General features: G+C 41.0%; 1 protein-coding gene across 1 annotated transcript in view; it reads left to right on the forward strand.

Moving 5' to 3' along the window:
- LOC117521065 (PH domain leucine-rich repeat-containing protein phosphatase 1-like) overlaps positions 1-15723 on the forward strand; it is a 143166-nt gene that overhangs the window by 105798 nt on the left and 21645 nt on the right. Inside the window, 3 exon segments of the mRNA XM_034182383.1 lie at positions 1498-1640; positions 7987-8133; positions 10894-11121. Coding sequence (XP_034038274.1) covers positions 1498-1640; positions 7987-8133; positions 10894-11121 — 518 coding nt within the window.

Consider the following 15723-nt stretch of genomic DNA (forward strand, 5'->3'; position numbering starts at 1 on the left):
CATCTCTACAGTGAAGCATGGTGGTGGCAGCATCATGCTGTGGGGATGTTTTTCAGTGGCAGGAACTGGGAGACTGGTCAGGATTGAGGGAAAGATGAATGCAGCAATGTACAGAGACATCCTGGATGAAAACCTGCTCCAGGGCGATCTTGACCTCAGACTGGCTTTTCACAACTTTTTGCACATTGGCATGAGAGTCTGGTGGGTTAATAATTATAAAGCCTGTTTATATGTTTGGCAAATACCTGTTTTTACTGCTACACTGCAGCACTCCTCTGTCACCTCTGGCTGACACACCACTGCCTCATTCTTCTTCTGGGCTTTTTATGCACTGCACTTTCTGCTGTTGTTTGTGGTGTTGCACCCATTGGTGAGCAAAAGCCAGCAGATTAATTGCCAACATGCAACAGCAGAGTAGTAAAAAGCTGAAGAACATTCCTGAAGATAAGCAGGGCCACTGTTGGCTCATTCTAATTCATTATGGAAAATGAATGTCTATATTAAACAAAGAATTGAATTATATAGATCGCATCGTATCACACCAAAATGAATTGTTCCATAAATAAAGGTATCTTATGTGAATTCTGCCATAGCCCATGTATCTCGATAGCATTTCATAACTTTTCATAAGGGAGAGATCCACACCCCAACTAACATTTTAGTTCCCTTAACTTGCCCCGACTTTCTAATCGTAAAACGATCAGTTAAAGAATGACCCTTGAGGGCTCCGTCACACTTAGCACGAATGAGCACGAGCCAAGTCGAATCAGGTGAAATGTCAAAGAAACCATAATTCGCGCCACATCTGGGAGTGAATAAGAATTGCGGAGGACAGCCGTCCAAATACCCAGACTATGCTCTGACCCGACCCGACTGATTCGTGCACATGCCGTTCGCATGAGCCTCCGAACGCAGAATAAATGTAGGTGGAACACTGTGAGTACCTGGACAGCTGCCAGAATGCAGTAAGAACAGTAGGAATGCACTTAACAAGCTGTATGATTGCGGCCCGATTGCAGTTCTGCAGAATATATTCCAGCAGCACTTGTGGTGCGTTCAGGCACATGTTGGACATTCGGCCAGGGTTCAACGATCAGAATGTCAAGAATGCCGTTTTCACAGCATCCAGTTGTTCAGAATACAGTCAGACTGCGGCCAGACGGCACTTCAGCTGCCGTTCCATAGTTTTCCACTTTGACTGCGCCCTGAGTGCTGTGAACATGAGCAAAACATTCGGGATGACCGCACAACAGGGCCCAACTGTTTGGACTGCACTCAGAATGCTGTCTGGCGGCCGCAAATGCACCTCGACACCTCCCGAATGTGGGTTGAATTGTCATTCGGCCAGCATTCGGTCTCTAGTGTAATCAGGGGTATCAACCTCTTGACATTGTTTTACACAGACATTAAACCGGTGTCATCTCTCAGTGGTGAAAACAATCCTGTTTAACTCCAGCTTCCTCTTTCTCACTCTGCTACTGTACCACTCTCCTCTAGATGGTTTCCCAGAGGATAAACTCCGTAGATCTGTCCTGCTGCAGCTTGGAACAACTTCCTCCTAATCTCTTCTACAGCCACGACCTCACTCACCTCAACCTCAAACACAACTTCCTGCCGGCAGACCTGCAGCAACTGCAGAGGTACAGTGGTCTCAGTAAAACTCAACAGAACTGAGCTGAACAGCAAAGAGGGAAAAAGGCAGGGAGGGGTCAGAATGAAGTTTAAAAAAAAAAAAAGAGAGAAATGAGTAAAGACTGGAGGGGTGTGAGCGTGCATACGTGTATCTTGCTACATGTGCACAAGCACTCGTTTCATGGAACTCATCCGTACTCACATATAGTTGGCAAATAATAGTAGGAAATACGAATTTTGCCTGCTTCTTCTAATAAATCATGCCTGATTTTGGAATCAAGACAGAAATTGGTGCCAAAAATGGGAGATCGGCTGTATTTGGTACTGGAACCCAGACACTTAAAACTGGCCAAACTATCCAATAATTAGCCTTTGTTCATTAAGTATGACGAATGTCTTGATGTTAGTTCATAATTTGGAAGCGTAGGCACTGCAGTGGGTGATGGGTAGCAGGAGAAATGTTCCACAGATGGGGACCAAAAAAGCTGTGCAGGATTCTAATTATGTAACACAGTAAATGTATGTTTAATCATATTTTACTGGGTAGTTCCTCGTGTAGTTTGTTGTGTGTTGCTGTCTGCAGTACCACTGAATGGACTTTATGGACCATTAGTGATAGTGTTTGAAATATTTGTTTCTAAACGGCTTTCTGTTAAGAATGTGTTACTGATGTTACCGTTTTAGATCATCCCTGTTAGCCTTCTGTTAGCATGCTGACATTACCCTGAGCACCAGCATGAGGATTGAACTGTATCAAACACTTTTTTGTGTTCGTTATTCTGATGTAAAATGGGAACATTGGCTTTAACTCTGTCAAACACAAGCACACAAACCGTCTTCAGTCAGCATCACCAGTTATACAGCTTCATGATGAAGTGGTGAAGAGAAGGATTTTTACATTTTTATTTAATTTATGTCATGTTGTAGAGATTAGTCATCATTGCGAGTTTAAAGGGCATCATTTTAGATTTTTTTTTATATATACAAAAGCCTGAAATTTATTTATTTAATTTTTTTTAATTTGGTGTCTTTCTAATATTCAGACATTTAAAAAAAAAAAAAAAAAAGCTCAAGGGTTCACTTGTCACACTGTATTCTATATCAGTGGTAGTAAATCTTTTGTAATCAAATATCTGAATTAACAAGCAGGTAGAAGAGGACAACAGTTAGGTTTTTACATGTAACTGACAAATATGATGTATGAAAACACCCAAACTAAAGCCCAGTTTCCTTCCCTTGAAGAAATTGAACCGGGATTATTTTCCGTCCTGCACATCTTCAAATGGTGTGGTGTCCATCGTCTGATGTTTCACTGAAGTCCTTCACTTTAGGAGTTGCTAGACTCGCAAAGTCAGTGTCACATGATGTCGCAAGCAAACATAAAGGTTGAATTGTCTCCCCGGGAACACGACAAACTGGAATTATTTTCCTTCATGCATATTTTCATATAGCATGCTACCATTATGTGAAGTTTCATTGAAATCCGCAAATTATTTTAGGATGAGTTGTACTTACAAGACTTGAGGACAGACACAGTGATTCCTGTATCCCCCCCGTTAATTCCTCTTTTAGTTCTGTTCTTTTTTTTATGCACTGGCATTTTTAGAGTGGAGAAAAGGACAAAGGCAGAAATTATGTCAAGGATACAAAATAACCTCCATCAGTACAGTGTTACTCTACTCAGCCAACCGAGAGCTTGCAGTCCCCGCAATCGCCTCCGCTTCCCGTGCTGGATTTCAGGGTGCTGGAATGGTAGTCTTTTATGAACTCCAAGAATTTGGCAGGATGGAATGTAACAAAAGTTTTTCATAGTTTTGCATGTAATTTGGTCAGTGTGCAGAGAAGAGAGAAAACATGGGGAGTGGAAGCTTGAATGGAAGCAGCAGGTTGTGGCTGGCTGGTTTGGACATGTTGAGCACTGGCCTGCAGTTCTTAGGCCATCATCCGAATCAGCCTCGTACCGGGGTTCACTGCCATACAGGGACCGCAGAGTCATACTTCAGGCCAAACCAGCGCCGAACCCAGAAAGGTTGACGCGTCTGCAGGGAAGCTTTTAATGTGCCTGGCCTCCGTCACCCTCTCCCTCTGTGGGCACCATCTGCAGCATGCTTATCATGTTTCCAGATTAAAGCCCAGAGCCAGATGTTCGTATGCATACTTGTGATTGTGAGCACACACGAACGACATGCATGCCGTAACAGCCATTTCGTTGTGATGATTAATGTTTTCAAAAAATTTTTTTGCATTTAACAGAGGAGAATTGTGTTACTTGCAGACTGGCCCATTGTGTAAGTGTGTGTGTGTCTTTGAGTGAGAAAGGGGGACAGGGGGGAAACCACGCTGCTTGTGTGCAACAGAAAGAAAAGCTGCAGGCTACAAATTGTCAGTACAGACTGTCTTGATACAGTATGACATTTTTTTCCATTTAAAAAAAAGGGCTGCAGTGGAAGAAGGTTGGAGTTGTGTATGCGTATTCTTTCAAATATGTATTTTTTTATCATCGTTTTGTAATCCTTTAGATAATTACTAGTTTTCAAGCAACGTGGTGCTTGAGGTTTTTTTTTTTTTTTTTTTTTTTTTTTTATAAAGTCTGGGTGATGCACAGCTCTCCTGCTGGTCAAGGGAATAGTATCCATTTAGCTTTGCCAAACCTAAGTAGGCTTATCCCTATTTAACCCAGTATGGCTAAAAAAAAGAGGCCAGTAATGAGAAAGGATTGAACTATTTGCTGGAAACACAGGGGTTTTCTTAAAAACATGTATCAGTTACTTGTGGACTCTTTGCATCCTTGAAGGACTCAAGTTATCAACAGTAACATTTCTGTCCAGTTGTGTCACAGCCTGTTTTTGTTTGTGGATAAACACTGGGTCATAGTTCTTTGTATTTTTCCACCTTGAATGGAATGTGCCGCTGTCTCTGAATACAAACTGATGGTCGATCAGTCAGATATGCTAAATCAGTTGTCTGGGGATACAAGCTCTATCTCCTGGCATAGGACAGCCTTCCCAGCATGCATTGCTCTGAGACAGAGGTCACCTTCTGCTGAGGCGAAAGACTGCGTTTCCATGCATATCATTGAACGTTTGGCCTGTTGCTATATGTGATAGTTTGAGTTATGAAGATCATGAATGTGACAAAAGTAAATGGAGAAGGAAGGCGGTCACATGCAGATGACGTGGAAGCAGTATAGGAAGTGAGAGAATCAAACCAAATTTTTGTAAAATTTGACCTTGACCTCAAAGAAGTGAATCACTATGAAACACTTCAGGGGAGCATATTTATGGTTATTTTATTTATTTATGGGGGTGTTTTACTTCAATTTATGGGAATGTTATGTTAACATAAATTTGGCCGTCATCAAAGGTGAAGGTGGGAAAGATGAAAAGGTTGAATATGTATTTTAGTGCCAGGGACCTAAAGTACATCACGCCTTTGGTTAGCGTTGGTAGAGTTTGGTCCATAAGTAGTTAGACAGTGGCACAGGTTTTCAATTAAGGGTTCTATATTGGGACTAGGGATGGGTATCGATAAGATTTTCTCGATAGTGATACCATTATCGATCCGATTCCTTATCGATTCCGTTATCGATACCTCTTGTGAATTTTTTGTGTACTAAAAGTAGGCTTTACAGGTTTTCTATGTCAGCGGGTCAAAGCGCTTTTTCGTATTGTGCACCTGCTCTGTCCAATGGTCTTCCTGTGACCGTGAGGCAGTCGGAGTCTGTGGACATTTTTAAGTCAAGACTTAAAGGCTATTTTTATTCTTGTTTTTATTTTTATCTGTTTTATTCTTTTACTTCTGTTTTTAATTAATTAATTTAATTTTTATTTATTTATTTTAATTTTTTATGTTGAACTGTTCTATGTGAGGCGCCTTGAGGCGGCTTTTGTTGTGATTTTGTGCTTTATAAGCCAATTAAATTGAAATTGAACAACATTTTATTGAGTCTTAAAGTAAATAAATATGAAATTGGTCACTGGATCCATAAACTTTGGACATAATAAACTCTACATGGTGGATCCTTGATCTCTGGACATAAATAGAAATAAACAAAATCTGTAGTTATTGTCATAAGCATTTCCTTTCAGACATTATTGGCATGAATGTCTTTCCATACTTATGAGCTGAGCTGTTGCAGCCAGCTGTGCTGCACGTCAGGATGTAATTCATAAAGAATGCAGGACGTCTCATTTTGGGAGGGAAAAAAAACGTTTTAGTCAATTGTAGTTTCTTGTCTGTATTACAACGTTTGTAAGAGGTGTCATTTTATTTAAAGCGGCAATTCCTTTTGAACTTATTAATTCCGACCGGACTCTGTCTCGGCAGAGAGCCATGGAGCGTTTGGAGCTGTGCCAACGGAATGGAGAATGATTCTCATTTCTTGACTGCAGCAAGACAAGAGTCCCAGTTAGTGACTTTAATCCACACAAAAGTGACTCACTATATTTTAATGGCTTTGAGAGGGGTTAAGAAGCGGACTTGCCATTTCTGAAGAGCAGCAAATCAAAGAACCAACGAGCTAATGGATTGAAGCATTGCTTCATTGGTTCACGCTTCAAAGTGGTGTCAGGCTGCAGAAACGGTTGATTACAGAGCCACTGCAGGGTCTGTAATCAATGTAGAGGAATGATCATTTTCCCGACAAACACCCTCAAAAACATTGGCTGCTCTGAAGGATCGATAAGGGAATCGTTAAGCAAAAAGGCTATTGATATTGGTGGATCAAATCATTTCTTAACGATACTCGAAAAGAACCGGTTCTCGATGCCCAACCCTAATTGGGACATTTAAAAAAAATATACACTAGTTTGCAGTTTTTCAAAAGGCAGAATATGTCTTTCTGCTACAAGGATCCAAGCATCCATATTGGGGTGAAAGGTGTAAATCGTGTAGAGTCGTAGTTTGTGTAATCCTCTACAATATGGAAGTTGAGTACACTTCACTAACCAGTAGAGCAGGCTTCAATGTTATCAGTGTGTGGTAGCAAATCATCTGTAAACTATGAAAGCTCACGCTACTGGAAATAGCAGAAAGCAGTGCATATGGCAGAAGTAAGTGAAGAAGACTGATGGAACATGGACGTGGTTCAGATTGAAGAAATCATAAGTCGCAGTCAGGTGACGGCAGTTAGATTCTTCTCTGTCACCTCAAATCAAAACACCTTGTCCATGTTGAATCAATCATTGGGTGGAGATGAAAAAGAAATTCTAGCTTTGAAAAAAGCTCTTTTTTTTGTTGTTGTTTTTACTTTGTGAAACTTGATTTTAAGTGTTTTTTCAAAGATTGAAGTTACTCGAGAACAGATTTTGTATTTATATATACTACTACAATACTATGTGAAATAACATATGTTGTTGGAATACATTTAAAAGTACACTCACAGCTGCCAGGCATGTCCCATACCAGTCTGTTACCACTTCAGAAGCATTTACATTGAACATTTGGAGTAAAGTGAATACACCGTCACATATACCATCACCATTTGTGCTTCCGTTTATGCCCTGATATGAATTTTAGGCCATATACCCCCCTGCCCTGCTACCATACTGTATGGTGGCTGGGAAAATAAGTTAAAATTAAATTTTGAAAAATAATGCCCAGTGTCCAAGGCAGAAACTAAAATTTTGGTTTAAGATGACTGTCATGAGCATTAGTCATCATGTTACACATCTCAGATTTGACAACAAAACACACGTTCACCAGGAACCCACTACTGAGATTCCTTAATCAATATCCCCCACGTCTCTGCTGCCTTTTCTGCCTTCACGTCATCTACTCTATGTGCTGAGGAAAATAAAGTCTTGCTAGTTTAATTAGTGGCTAATATGGCGTGTTGCCTATCTACAAGCTGCCATCATTGCACCCATTGCGCTTGATGGCTATCGGGTCGTATCTGTGCGCTTGTGTTGTTGGATAAATAAAGAGCTTGAGAGCTTACATGCATGTTGCCCTGCTTCTTCTTTGTTCACTTGCTTCCCTCCCCTAGAGGGGCTGACCCCTCTGAAGGTCACAGCTCTACCACGCACCAAATGCCACTGATCACTGATGTTTGAATGCACAACATAGACATCAGTGTTGCACTTGTTTGCCCAACAGTCAAATCCTTTATTTATGGATGTGTCAGAGCTAACGGCACCTTTATTTTTTTTTTTTCCTCAAGTATCCCTTCAACAGATTCTGCACACACTGTGCTTTTTGACACACAGCCCATGAATATTTCCATTAATTTATTTATGATTATGTTGTGCTTACAGTATTCACGTTGACAAGATCGACTGAATGCAGATCTCCAGTCACTCCTTCGCACTCTCTTCTTGTCACTTTACTTTTTCATTTCTTCTTTTGCGTTTCCAGGTTTTCTCGCCTGCGGAGCCTCAACCTCTCGAACAACCACCTCGGCCAGTTTCCGCTGGCTATCTGTGAAATCTCCACCCTGACGGAGGTCAACCTCAGCTGCAACTATCTAGCATCGGTACCAAGCTGTGTGGGAGCCATGACCAAGTAGGTAACAGGTAGAAGTTATTGAAGATATGAAAATAAGTTGTAAAGCCGCTGTTCTGCCAACATGCTTGCAGGCGTTGATCCAGTCCCAGGAGCCTGTGAAGCAGCAAACCTTTCCACAGGCAACAGCATTTTTGCCCATTGAAGTGTCTTATGTTTACATAGCAAAATGGGATTTTACCTAGCAACAAGCCTAGAACAACCACCAGTGTAAAGAATGCACTTTGCTAGTTTCAACAACAGAACAGATCATCTGTTGAAGCTGACAGTGTTTCACACGCAGCCTCATTCATGGCCTGTTCTTGGCTACACAAGACAAATAAAGCACATTTCCATTTTGCCAAACAATATGTGTTCAGTCAGTTAAAATGCCAACTTTATTTCTGTATAATGTTACTGAAAAATTGCAGTTACAAGATAGATTTATTTCATTTTTTTCTTTACTGTGTCAGATTTATGATGGGTCAACAGTTTCCATACACCAAGATGAAAGCCTCTTTAAACACCATGGAAGATTCCAGAAATTGAGGGAATTACTGTATCTTCCTATAAGTTGAGTGATTTTTGCAAGTTTGGGAGGTCCTGCAACTTGTATACTGAAAAATCATGTGTTCATTAATAATAATAACTACTGATAAAGGCGTTCCCAGGAATCAAAGCACTAAACATAGGAATTTCCAGTAATAACAGAATGAACGCCAATTATAGAAGGCCACTACAACGAAGCAGAAAAATCCGAAATGAAAGAGTTGATTTAAAAAATAAATAAAAAGATGGACCAAGTTTTTATTATAGTGTTTCCAGTGCTGTGGGCCAGCAGTCTGTGCCCACTTGATGATTTCTTGTGTTTAAACTGCATCAAAAAACATCCAATATGTTGTCTAACACACGTTTATTTATCCATCTTGATATTTTGGGAATTTAAAAGTTTTGCAGTACATTAAGTAACTTCACAGCCTGTGGCGTGCACATGTGCACAGTGAGTTCCTGTCCCTGAGTTCCCACAGGGAAACACTGTGTTCCAAAAAGAGTTCCACATACAGACAAAAGGTATGACCTATGCCCCAGTGCATCTTTTGCTCCTGTTATGGCATTTAAAGGCCTAACTGGAGAACAGGTGTCTAAACAGGAGACTGAAGAATTATGCCAAAGCTTCCACAGCACAATTTTGGATTGCCACAAGTCAGGTTCCTCCTTAGAAGCTATCGGAAAAACATTCATGATACCACATGTAAGAGCATAATCCATTACGCAAAAATACAAGAAGCTTGTGAATATACAGACTTACTATCATTGAGGATGGCAGTCCAAATTAACACCCAGGTCCAAGTCCAACAGAACCTCAGGATCACAACTAAACAACTGACAGTATTTGAGGGATCAAATAGAAATGTGAAATCATCCACTGTTAACCCATTTTGCAAAACTGGCAACAGTTGTTGCCAAAGTGCATCACTGTCATTTTATACTCACAATAAAAAAATCTCAAAAGGTACTAATGCAACTTTTGGGTGTAAACGGGTTCAGAGTGTGCTCCACCACCACCGAAATAAAAAAAAAAAATTGACAAACCCAGGGAGAGTGCCATTAATCAAAAATTGACTTTTCGTGGCAGTTTTAGAGTAACGGCTTAGTAGGTCGTCAGAAGTCCTTTAGGCCGAGGTGTTTTGCGTTCTCTTAAAAGTTGATTGTCTCACATTTCTATCTGATGCCGCCAACGCCTTCATCAATTCCTTAGTTAGGATCCTAAGGTTCTGGTGTCCCTTAAGAACAAAAGTTTAAAAAGTTTAACCATTCCTTTTTAAATAGTCAGTCCTCATAGTGTATGTAAAGTGGTGACATAGTGAAGAAAAGTTAAATAATATCCAATAACTGTCACTTTACTATATAGATACTATATAACTATATAGAAATAAAGTAGGCATTCTAACTGACATACATTATTTAATAAATTGGAACATGTAAAGTACAAGTACATTAGTGGTAAATAGAGTATAAATGTTTATACACTCCGTGTATGTAGCCTTTCGTCTGCAACTGTTTAATCACCTCCTTTTCAATATGCCTTTGTTTTTCTGTGCAAACTGAGACAGGATTTCTCTTGAAATTCCATGTGAAAGTATAACAGTAGTTGCTTTCTGGATCACCAGAGTAATTTGGTTGTGTTTGGTGAGGAATTGTTAGGTTCATGTCCTGACAATGTTCCTTGGCTTCCAGAGCCATCGGCTCTTTGATTGCTGGCCAGCTCTTTTTAGGGTTGTTTGGGCAGCAGAACCAGTTTCTTGCCTGTAGAGAAAAAAAAAAAGCCCTGACACTCACTCTTTAAAGTGGCTTTCCCTCATTCCTTGTACTTTAAATAAATTGATTGTTTACAATACAAGTGTAGTGAGCTTGTTAAACTGGATCATTCTCATATAATTTATGTCACTAAGAGAGTACAGAATGCATGTCTTAAGGGAGTGATTTCATTGCTTGGATCTACAATAGAACATTTGCTTTCAACTTCAACTGAATTAGAAACTAAAGCGACTGCTATGTGACCTGAAACGAAACCAAATTTAATCTGTAGCAATGATCTGGTATGCCTCGAAATTCCTAAAGTTAACAGAGAGGCGTTTGTGCTGTTACTGCTATCTGGTGGACATTTACTGCACTGATCATATATACCAAGTTTCACCTTGCAGAGAGCATTCTGCAAAAACACCACACTTCCTGTTTTATGAATAAGATTAGTTGTCTAATTTCATGTTCTTCTCCCAGTCTGCAGACGTTCCTTTTAGATGGCAACAGTCTGTGCGAGCTTCCCAATGAGCTGGGGTCCCTCCAGAGGTTGTGTTATTTGGGTCTTTCCTTCAACCTCTTCAGCCACGTGCCGCAGGTGCTGGAGCGGTTGGCCTCCATGGAGAAACTTTGCATGGCTGGAAACAACCTGGACACGCTCACCCTCCAGAATTTCAGACTGCTCCGTGTCAAATACATCGATTTAAGGTAATTTGTCATGACGTGCAAGAATTTCTTGCATGTCATTGGCACTAGCTCTAGTCTGGTAATTACACATGTTCAAGCACTGTACTGACGCATTACCCCGCTAATGATCGACAGACAGATTTACACGAACAGGCAGACATTTAAAGGGGATTTGGGAAATTATTTGCCCACGGTGGTTCCATCAGGTGTTTTTGAAAAAGCACAGTGTTTGTGACTTGCAGTTTTTTGCAGTTAATACATCACTCCTGACACTGCTTGAACAGGGTGAGTGCAAACATTTTGCAGCATTCTCACCTCTTTGAGCAAAGGTCACGTGCTGTCTGTCATTATCACAAATTCTTTTCTCTGTGCTGCAGCTGGTCTTCCATTTGCAGAGAATATGTCAAGTCATTGGACATTGGGGTCGCTGATTCATGCATCTAATGTAGTTTTGCCCTTTTTATAAGCGTTGCATACTAAAGGCGAAGCTAGTTATTTCAATTCATATAGTTTGTCAATTAATATGTTGAATATTTTGTTGATAATATGTATAAACTATAGCCCCTCTCCTCCAAACACTGTTGTATTTCTTGTCCAAAATCCAAATATACATGTTCCACTTGGTTTTTAACAAGGCAAGACAGCGCTATTTGTAAAGCACATTTCAGACAAATGGCCTTACAAAGCAATAAAATAAAAAACATAATAAAGGATATATCAGTTCCAAACATCTGAGACTGAAAATATATGATCTGAAATTTAAAACGAAAAAGATCTGAAGGTGAAAAAAGATTTAAACTAAAAAACAAAACACTGTTTGAAACTGTCAAAATGTAGGATTTTAAACTGAAAACATAAAATTTGTTGCAGGGTTTTTTTTTTGTTTTTTTTTACGGTTCAACATCAGAATTTCCACTTACAGCTTCATTCCCTTTTTGTCCAGCATGTCTGTCCATTTTCAATTTTTAGTGTGATATCTCAAGAACCAGTTGACCAATTTCATTCATATTTAGCATAAGGATGTGCTTGAGTGATCCCCCAAATCCAGTCGTATACGGTGACCTTGGCCTCAATTTCAAGCTCACAGTGAGATTTTCAATATATTGTCATTGCTACCCTTGTTAGCATGATAGCTCAAGAACCAGCTGACCAATTTCATTCATATTTAGCATAAGGTGTACTTGGGTGATTCCCTTGACATTTTGTTTTACTGATGTATGTGTGTGTGTGTGTGTGTGTGTGTGTGTGGGTGTGTGGGTGGGGGGGGATGCTATCTCCCGATGACTCTTTTCCCAATTAACAGGACATTTGTCCCTTATTTTAAATTATAACCAATACGCCACGCACGCACGCACGCACACACACACACACACACACACACACACACACACACACACACAACAAAAACAAACAGATCAATATTTGGTCTCCACCATTAAATTTTGAAAGCAGAACTGCACAATATTTTATTCATCCAAATTTCAGGGCAGCGACATGGTTAAGTTGGCGACACAGTTGGTTGTTTTCCAGATCCAGTATCTGAATGCAGACATCATGATTCGGTGAATATCTCTGAATTTATCTCCCAAACTGATCAAGTCAACACTAAGGGCCCCTTCACACATAGTGCAAATATGTACAACTCAGGGCGACACCCATCGGAGCAGCTCGTTTGAGCGAACCACGAAACATCGTGTGGACGAGCAGGCGTGCACGATGCCGGTGTGAAGGTTTGTGCATTCAGGGACACAGCAGTTTTGCACAGCAGCTTTTCACGCAGCTGCTGTGAAAATAAAAAAATAAAAATTACATGCCACCCACAGGAATCGAACCCACGCCAAAAGCTCTGATTGCCAGTCAGAAACTTTACCACTGAGCTACGATCGCTGTCCTGTAAAAGCTGTGGGAAACTACCTCATATCAGGAAGGACATGGACGTATTTAAAAAACACACACCATATAAAATCACCGCATTTTGTTGAATCCCTCTTATCAAGCGGACAATACAAATATGATCCGCCTGTTCCTCTGTAGATGGCCCATGGTCACAGACATACAGTCATGAAATGACATGAATGATGAAGCTGTTTGCGTTTCTCATGTCCACATCTACTGGTCCAGTGCATCCAGCTGGCTGCGCGTGTGTTCTGCCCAACATGTGTCTTGTGGATGCCGCGCCACAGGACTGACACCGCGTCATGTGGAACAGAGCTCATGTGGGTGGTGTGACAGTCAGATCGCCTGCTGTGTGTTCTGATCTGATGGTCCGTTTCACCCTGGGGGCAGCCTGTCGATGTGCGTACCGTGCGCGCTCACGCTCGCTGCAGCCCATCGCTGCAGCGATATATGTTTTTGTTTATGTCCATGTAAGGACAGCAAGCAGACACACACATCACAGTGGTCAGTTGTTAGTTCATGTCTGTCCAAACACAGTACGTGTTGTCCACCTGGGACGTCCAGATCCACAGCTCCCCGCAGCTGCTTCTGTCGGTGGCCACACCTCCTGTCAGTTCAGCGCGCACACCAATGTGTCAGTGTCTGTTTGCAAAGTCACACTTGTGGGAAACGTAGACATATTTCACATCCACATTGACAGTGATTGTCTGCAGACTGTTTTTGTGTTAATAGTGCAAATGGCCACACATTTTGTGAGTGCCATGCGAGCGGTGTTAGATGTTTGTGTGTGTCACCTGGAATTTGGCCGACACCTGCCGGGAGAGGGTTCGATGGGCTCTCACAGTGCACACTCTGTCTTTCAGCCACTGGTGTGCACCAGTAGTTGTAGCAACAGGTGTACGAGGCAGCTACGATGTTACACGTTTTGTACACGATTCCTGTTTCATACGCACTTCATGCGCAGATCGACCAACTTCGCTCTATGTGTGAAGGGGCCCTAAACCATGGTACAAATGACTGGCAGTAGATGCTCGGTGTGTGTTTTTGTTTAATTTAAGCTGAATAAATTTGGTTGGTAGCTGTTTACAGCATGTTACAAATGTGTGAGTTTAAAACAGTTTGAACCACTCTGTCATTGTTGTCCAACAGGTTAAATTAATTAGAAACAGCTTATATCAAATAAAACAAAGAAGGAAACCCCCTTGAACAGAAGTGGGAACAAGTCAAAGTTGAACTTTTTGTTTTCTTCATAAACGACTTTAAAAGCTGTATGTCATGATCTGGCCCGTTTGGGCCAGCTGTTCGGATTCTGGACTTTGTTTTTTCCTCTTTCATGTTCTGAGTCTTTTGTCTTTTAGTCATGTATAGTCCCGCTGAGGTTATGTCTGATCTTGCTTCATGTTCATGTCAGGTTATCATTAGTTTTGTTTCTGTTATCCTGGTATTTGTCATTCATGTTCACTTAGTCACTTCAGTCCTAGTTTGTTTCTGTTCATTTATGCTTTGGTCTATAGTTCGGTTTATCACATTTTTGGCATTTTGCTTTTGTCACAGGTATTGGTCATTATTTATCTCTGATTATATTCCATTTATTGTTTATCTGTTAAGTCCTTTTATTTATATCTTATAGTCACTGGCTGTCATTCTGTTCATTATTCAGTCTTAGTTTATACTGTCATCTTACCATTGTTTATTGCATTCACTTTTATATTTTGATCCATCTCACTCAGGTTATAGTTAAGATAATTGATTTCTTTGTTTACTGCCATCTTAGTTCTGTCAGGTATGGTTTATATGATTCTGTTTTAGCTCTGTTCATTGTTCTACGTTTCTTTCATGCCAGCCCAAATATGTTCCCACTCCATATCACTGCATCAGCCATTGTTTTTTTGTCTCACACTTTGTTTGTCTGCTTTGTATTTTCACTCACTCCCGCTCTTGCACTTGCTCACGTGTCTTTGTTACTTTCATCACTCCACTGTGTTTTCCTGCCTTCACTCTCTTGCACTTACCTTTGTCTTCCCTGGTCACGCCCCCTTCCAGAACCTTCCCTGACACCTGTGTCTTGTTCCACTAATTACATCACCAGTTATTTAAGCCCTCACAGTCTCACAGTCCCTTGCTCGATTGTTGAATGATTTCACTTTCCAGCACTCACGTCCTTGCCTTGTTTTGCCTTGTATTCAGCCTGCCGGTATCTGACTTTGTTTTGCTCTCAACCTTGTACTTGTCTTTGCCTCCGATTACCTCCACGCCGTGTTTTTTGACCACAGCCTGTTTTTTGGACCAAGCCTCAGCCTCACGTCTGTCTGTACCTTTGCCATCGCTACTGGACCTCCTGTGTACCGAATCCCAGCTTGTCATTAAACCTTTTTCTTACACCAGTCTGTTTGTGAGCGTTTTGCATTTGTGTCCTGCTCGGTTTGTGCCACGCCTGACAGAACAATTGAGCCAATCATGGACACAGCAAACTCTCTTCCTGCTGTCTCAGCTGCAAATTTTGCCACCATCTGTGACATTTTTTCAGAAATTGACATCTTTTTTTGACTGTTTCCGCTCCTGCTTCACACCCAAGAAGAAGTTTGATTATCTCAATCAAGCCCTGGACCTGGTAGAGGCGAACACTTGGCTGTGTAAGTATTTCCCAGACCTGGAAAGGCTGGATGAATTTTTTGCTGCAGAAAAGCTCCCAGCCTGGATTACTCAGCCCGAACGCCACCTGTCATC

The sequence above is a fragment of the Thalassophryne amazonica genome, chromosome 12 (assembly GCF_902500255.1).
Source record: "Thalassophryne amazonica chromosome 12, fThaAma1.1, whole genome shotgun sequence".
In the NCBI taxonomy this organism is placed as follows: Eukaryota; Metazoa; Chordata; class Actinopteri; order Batrachoidiformes; family Batrachoididae; genus Thalassophryne; species Thalassophryne amazonica.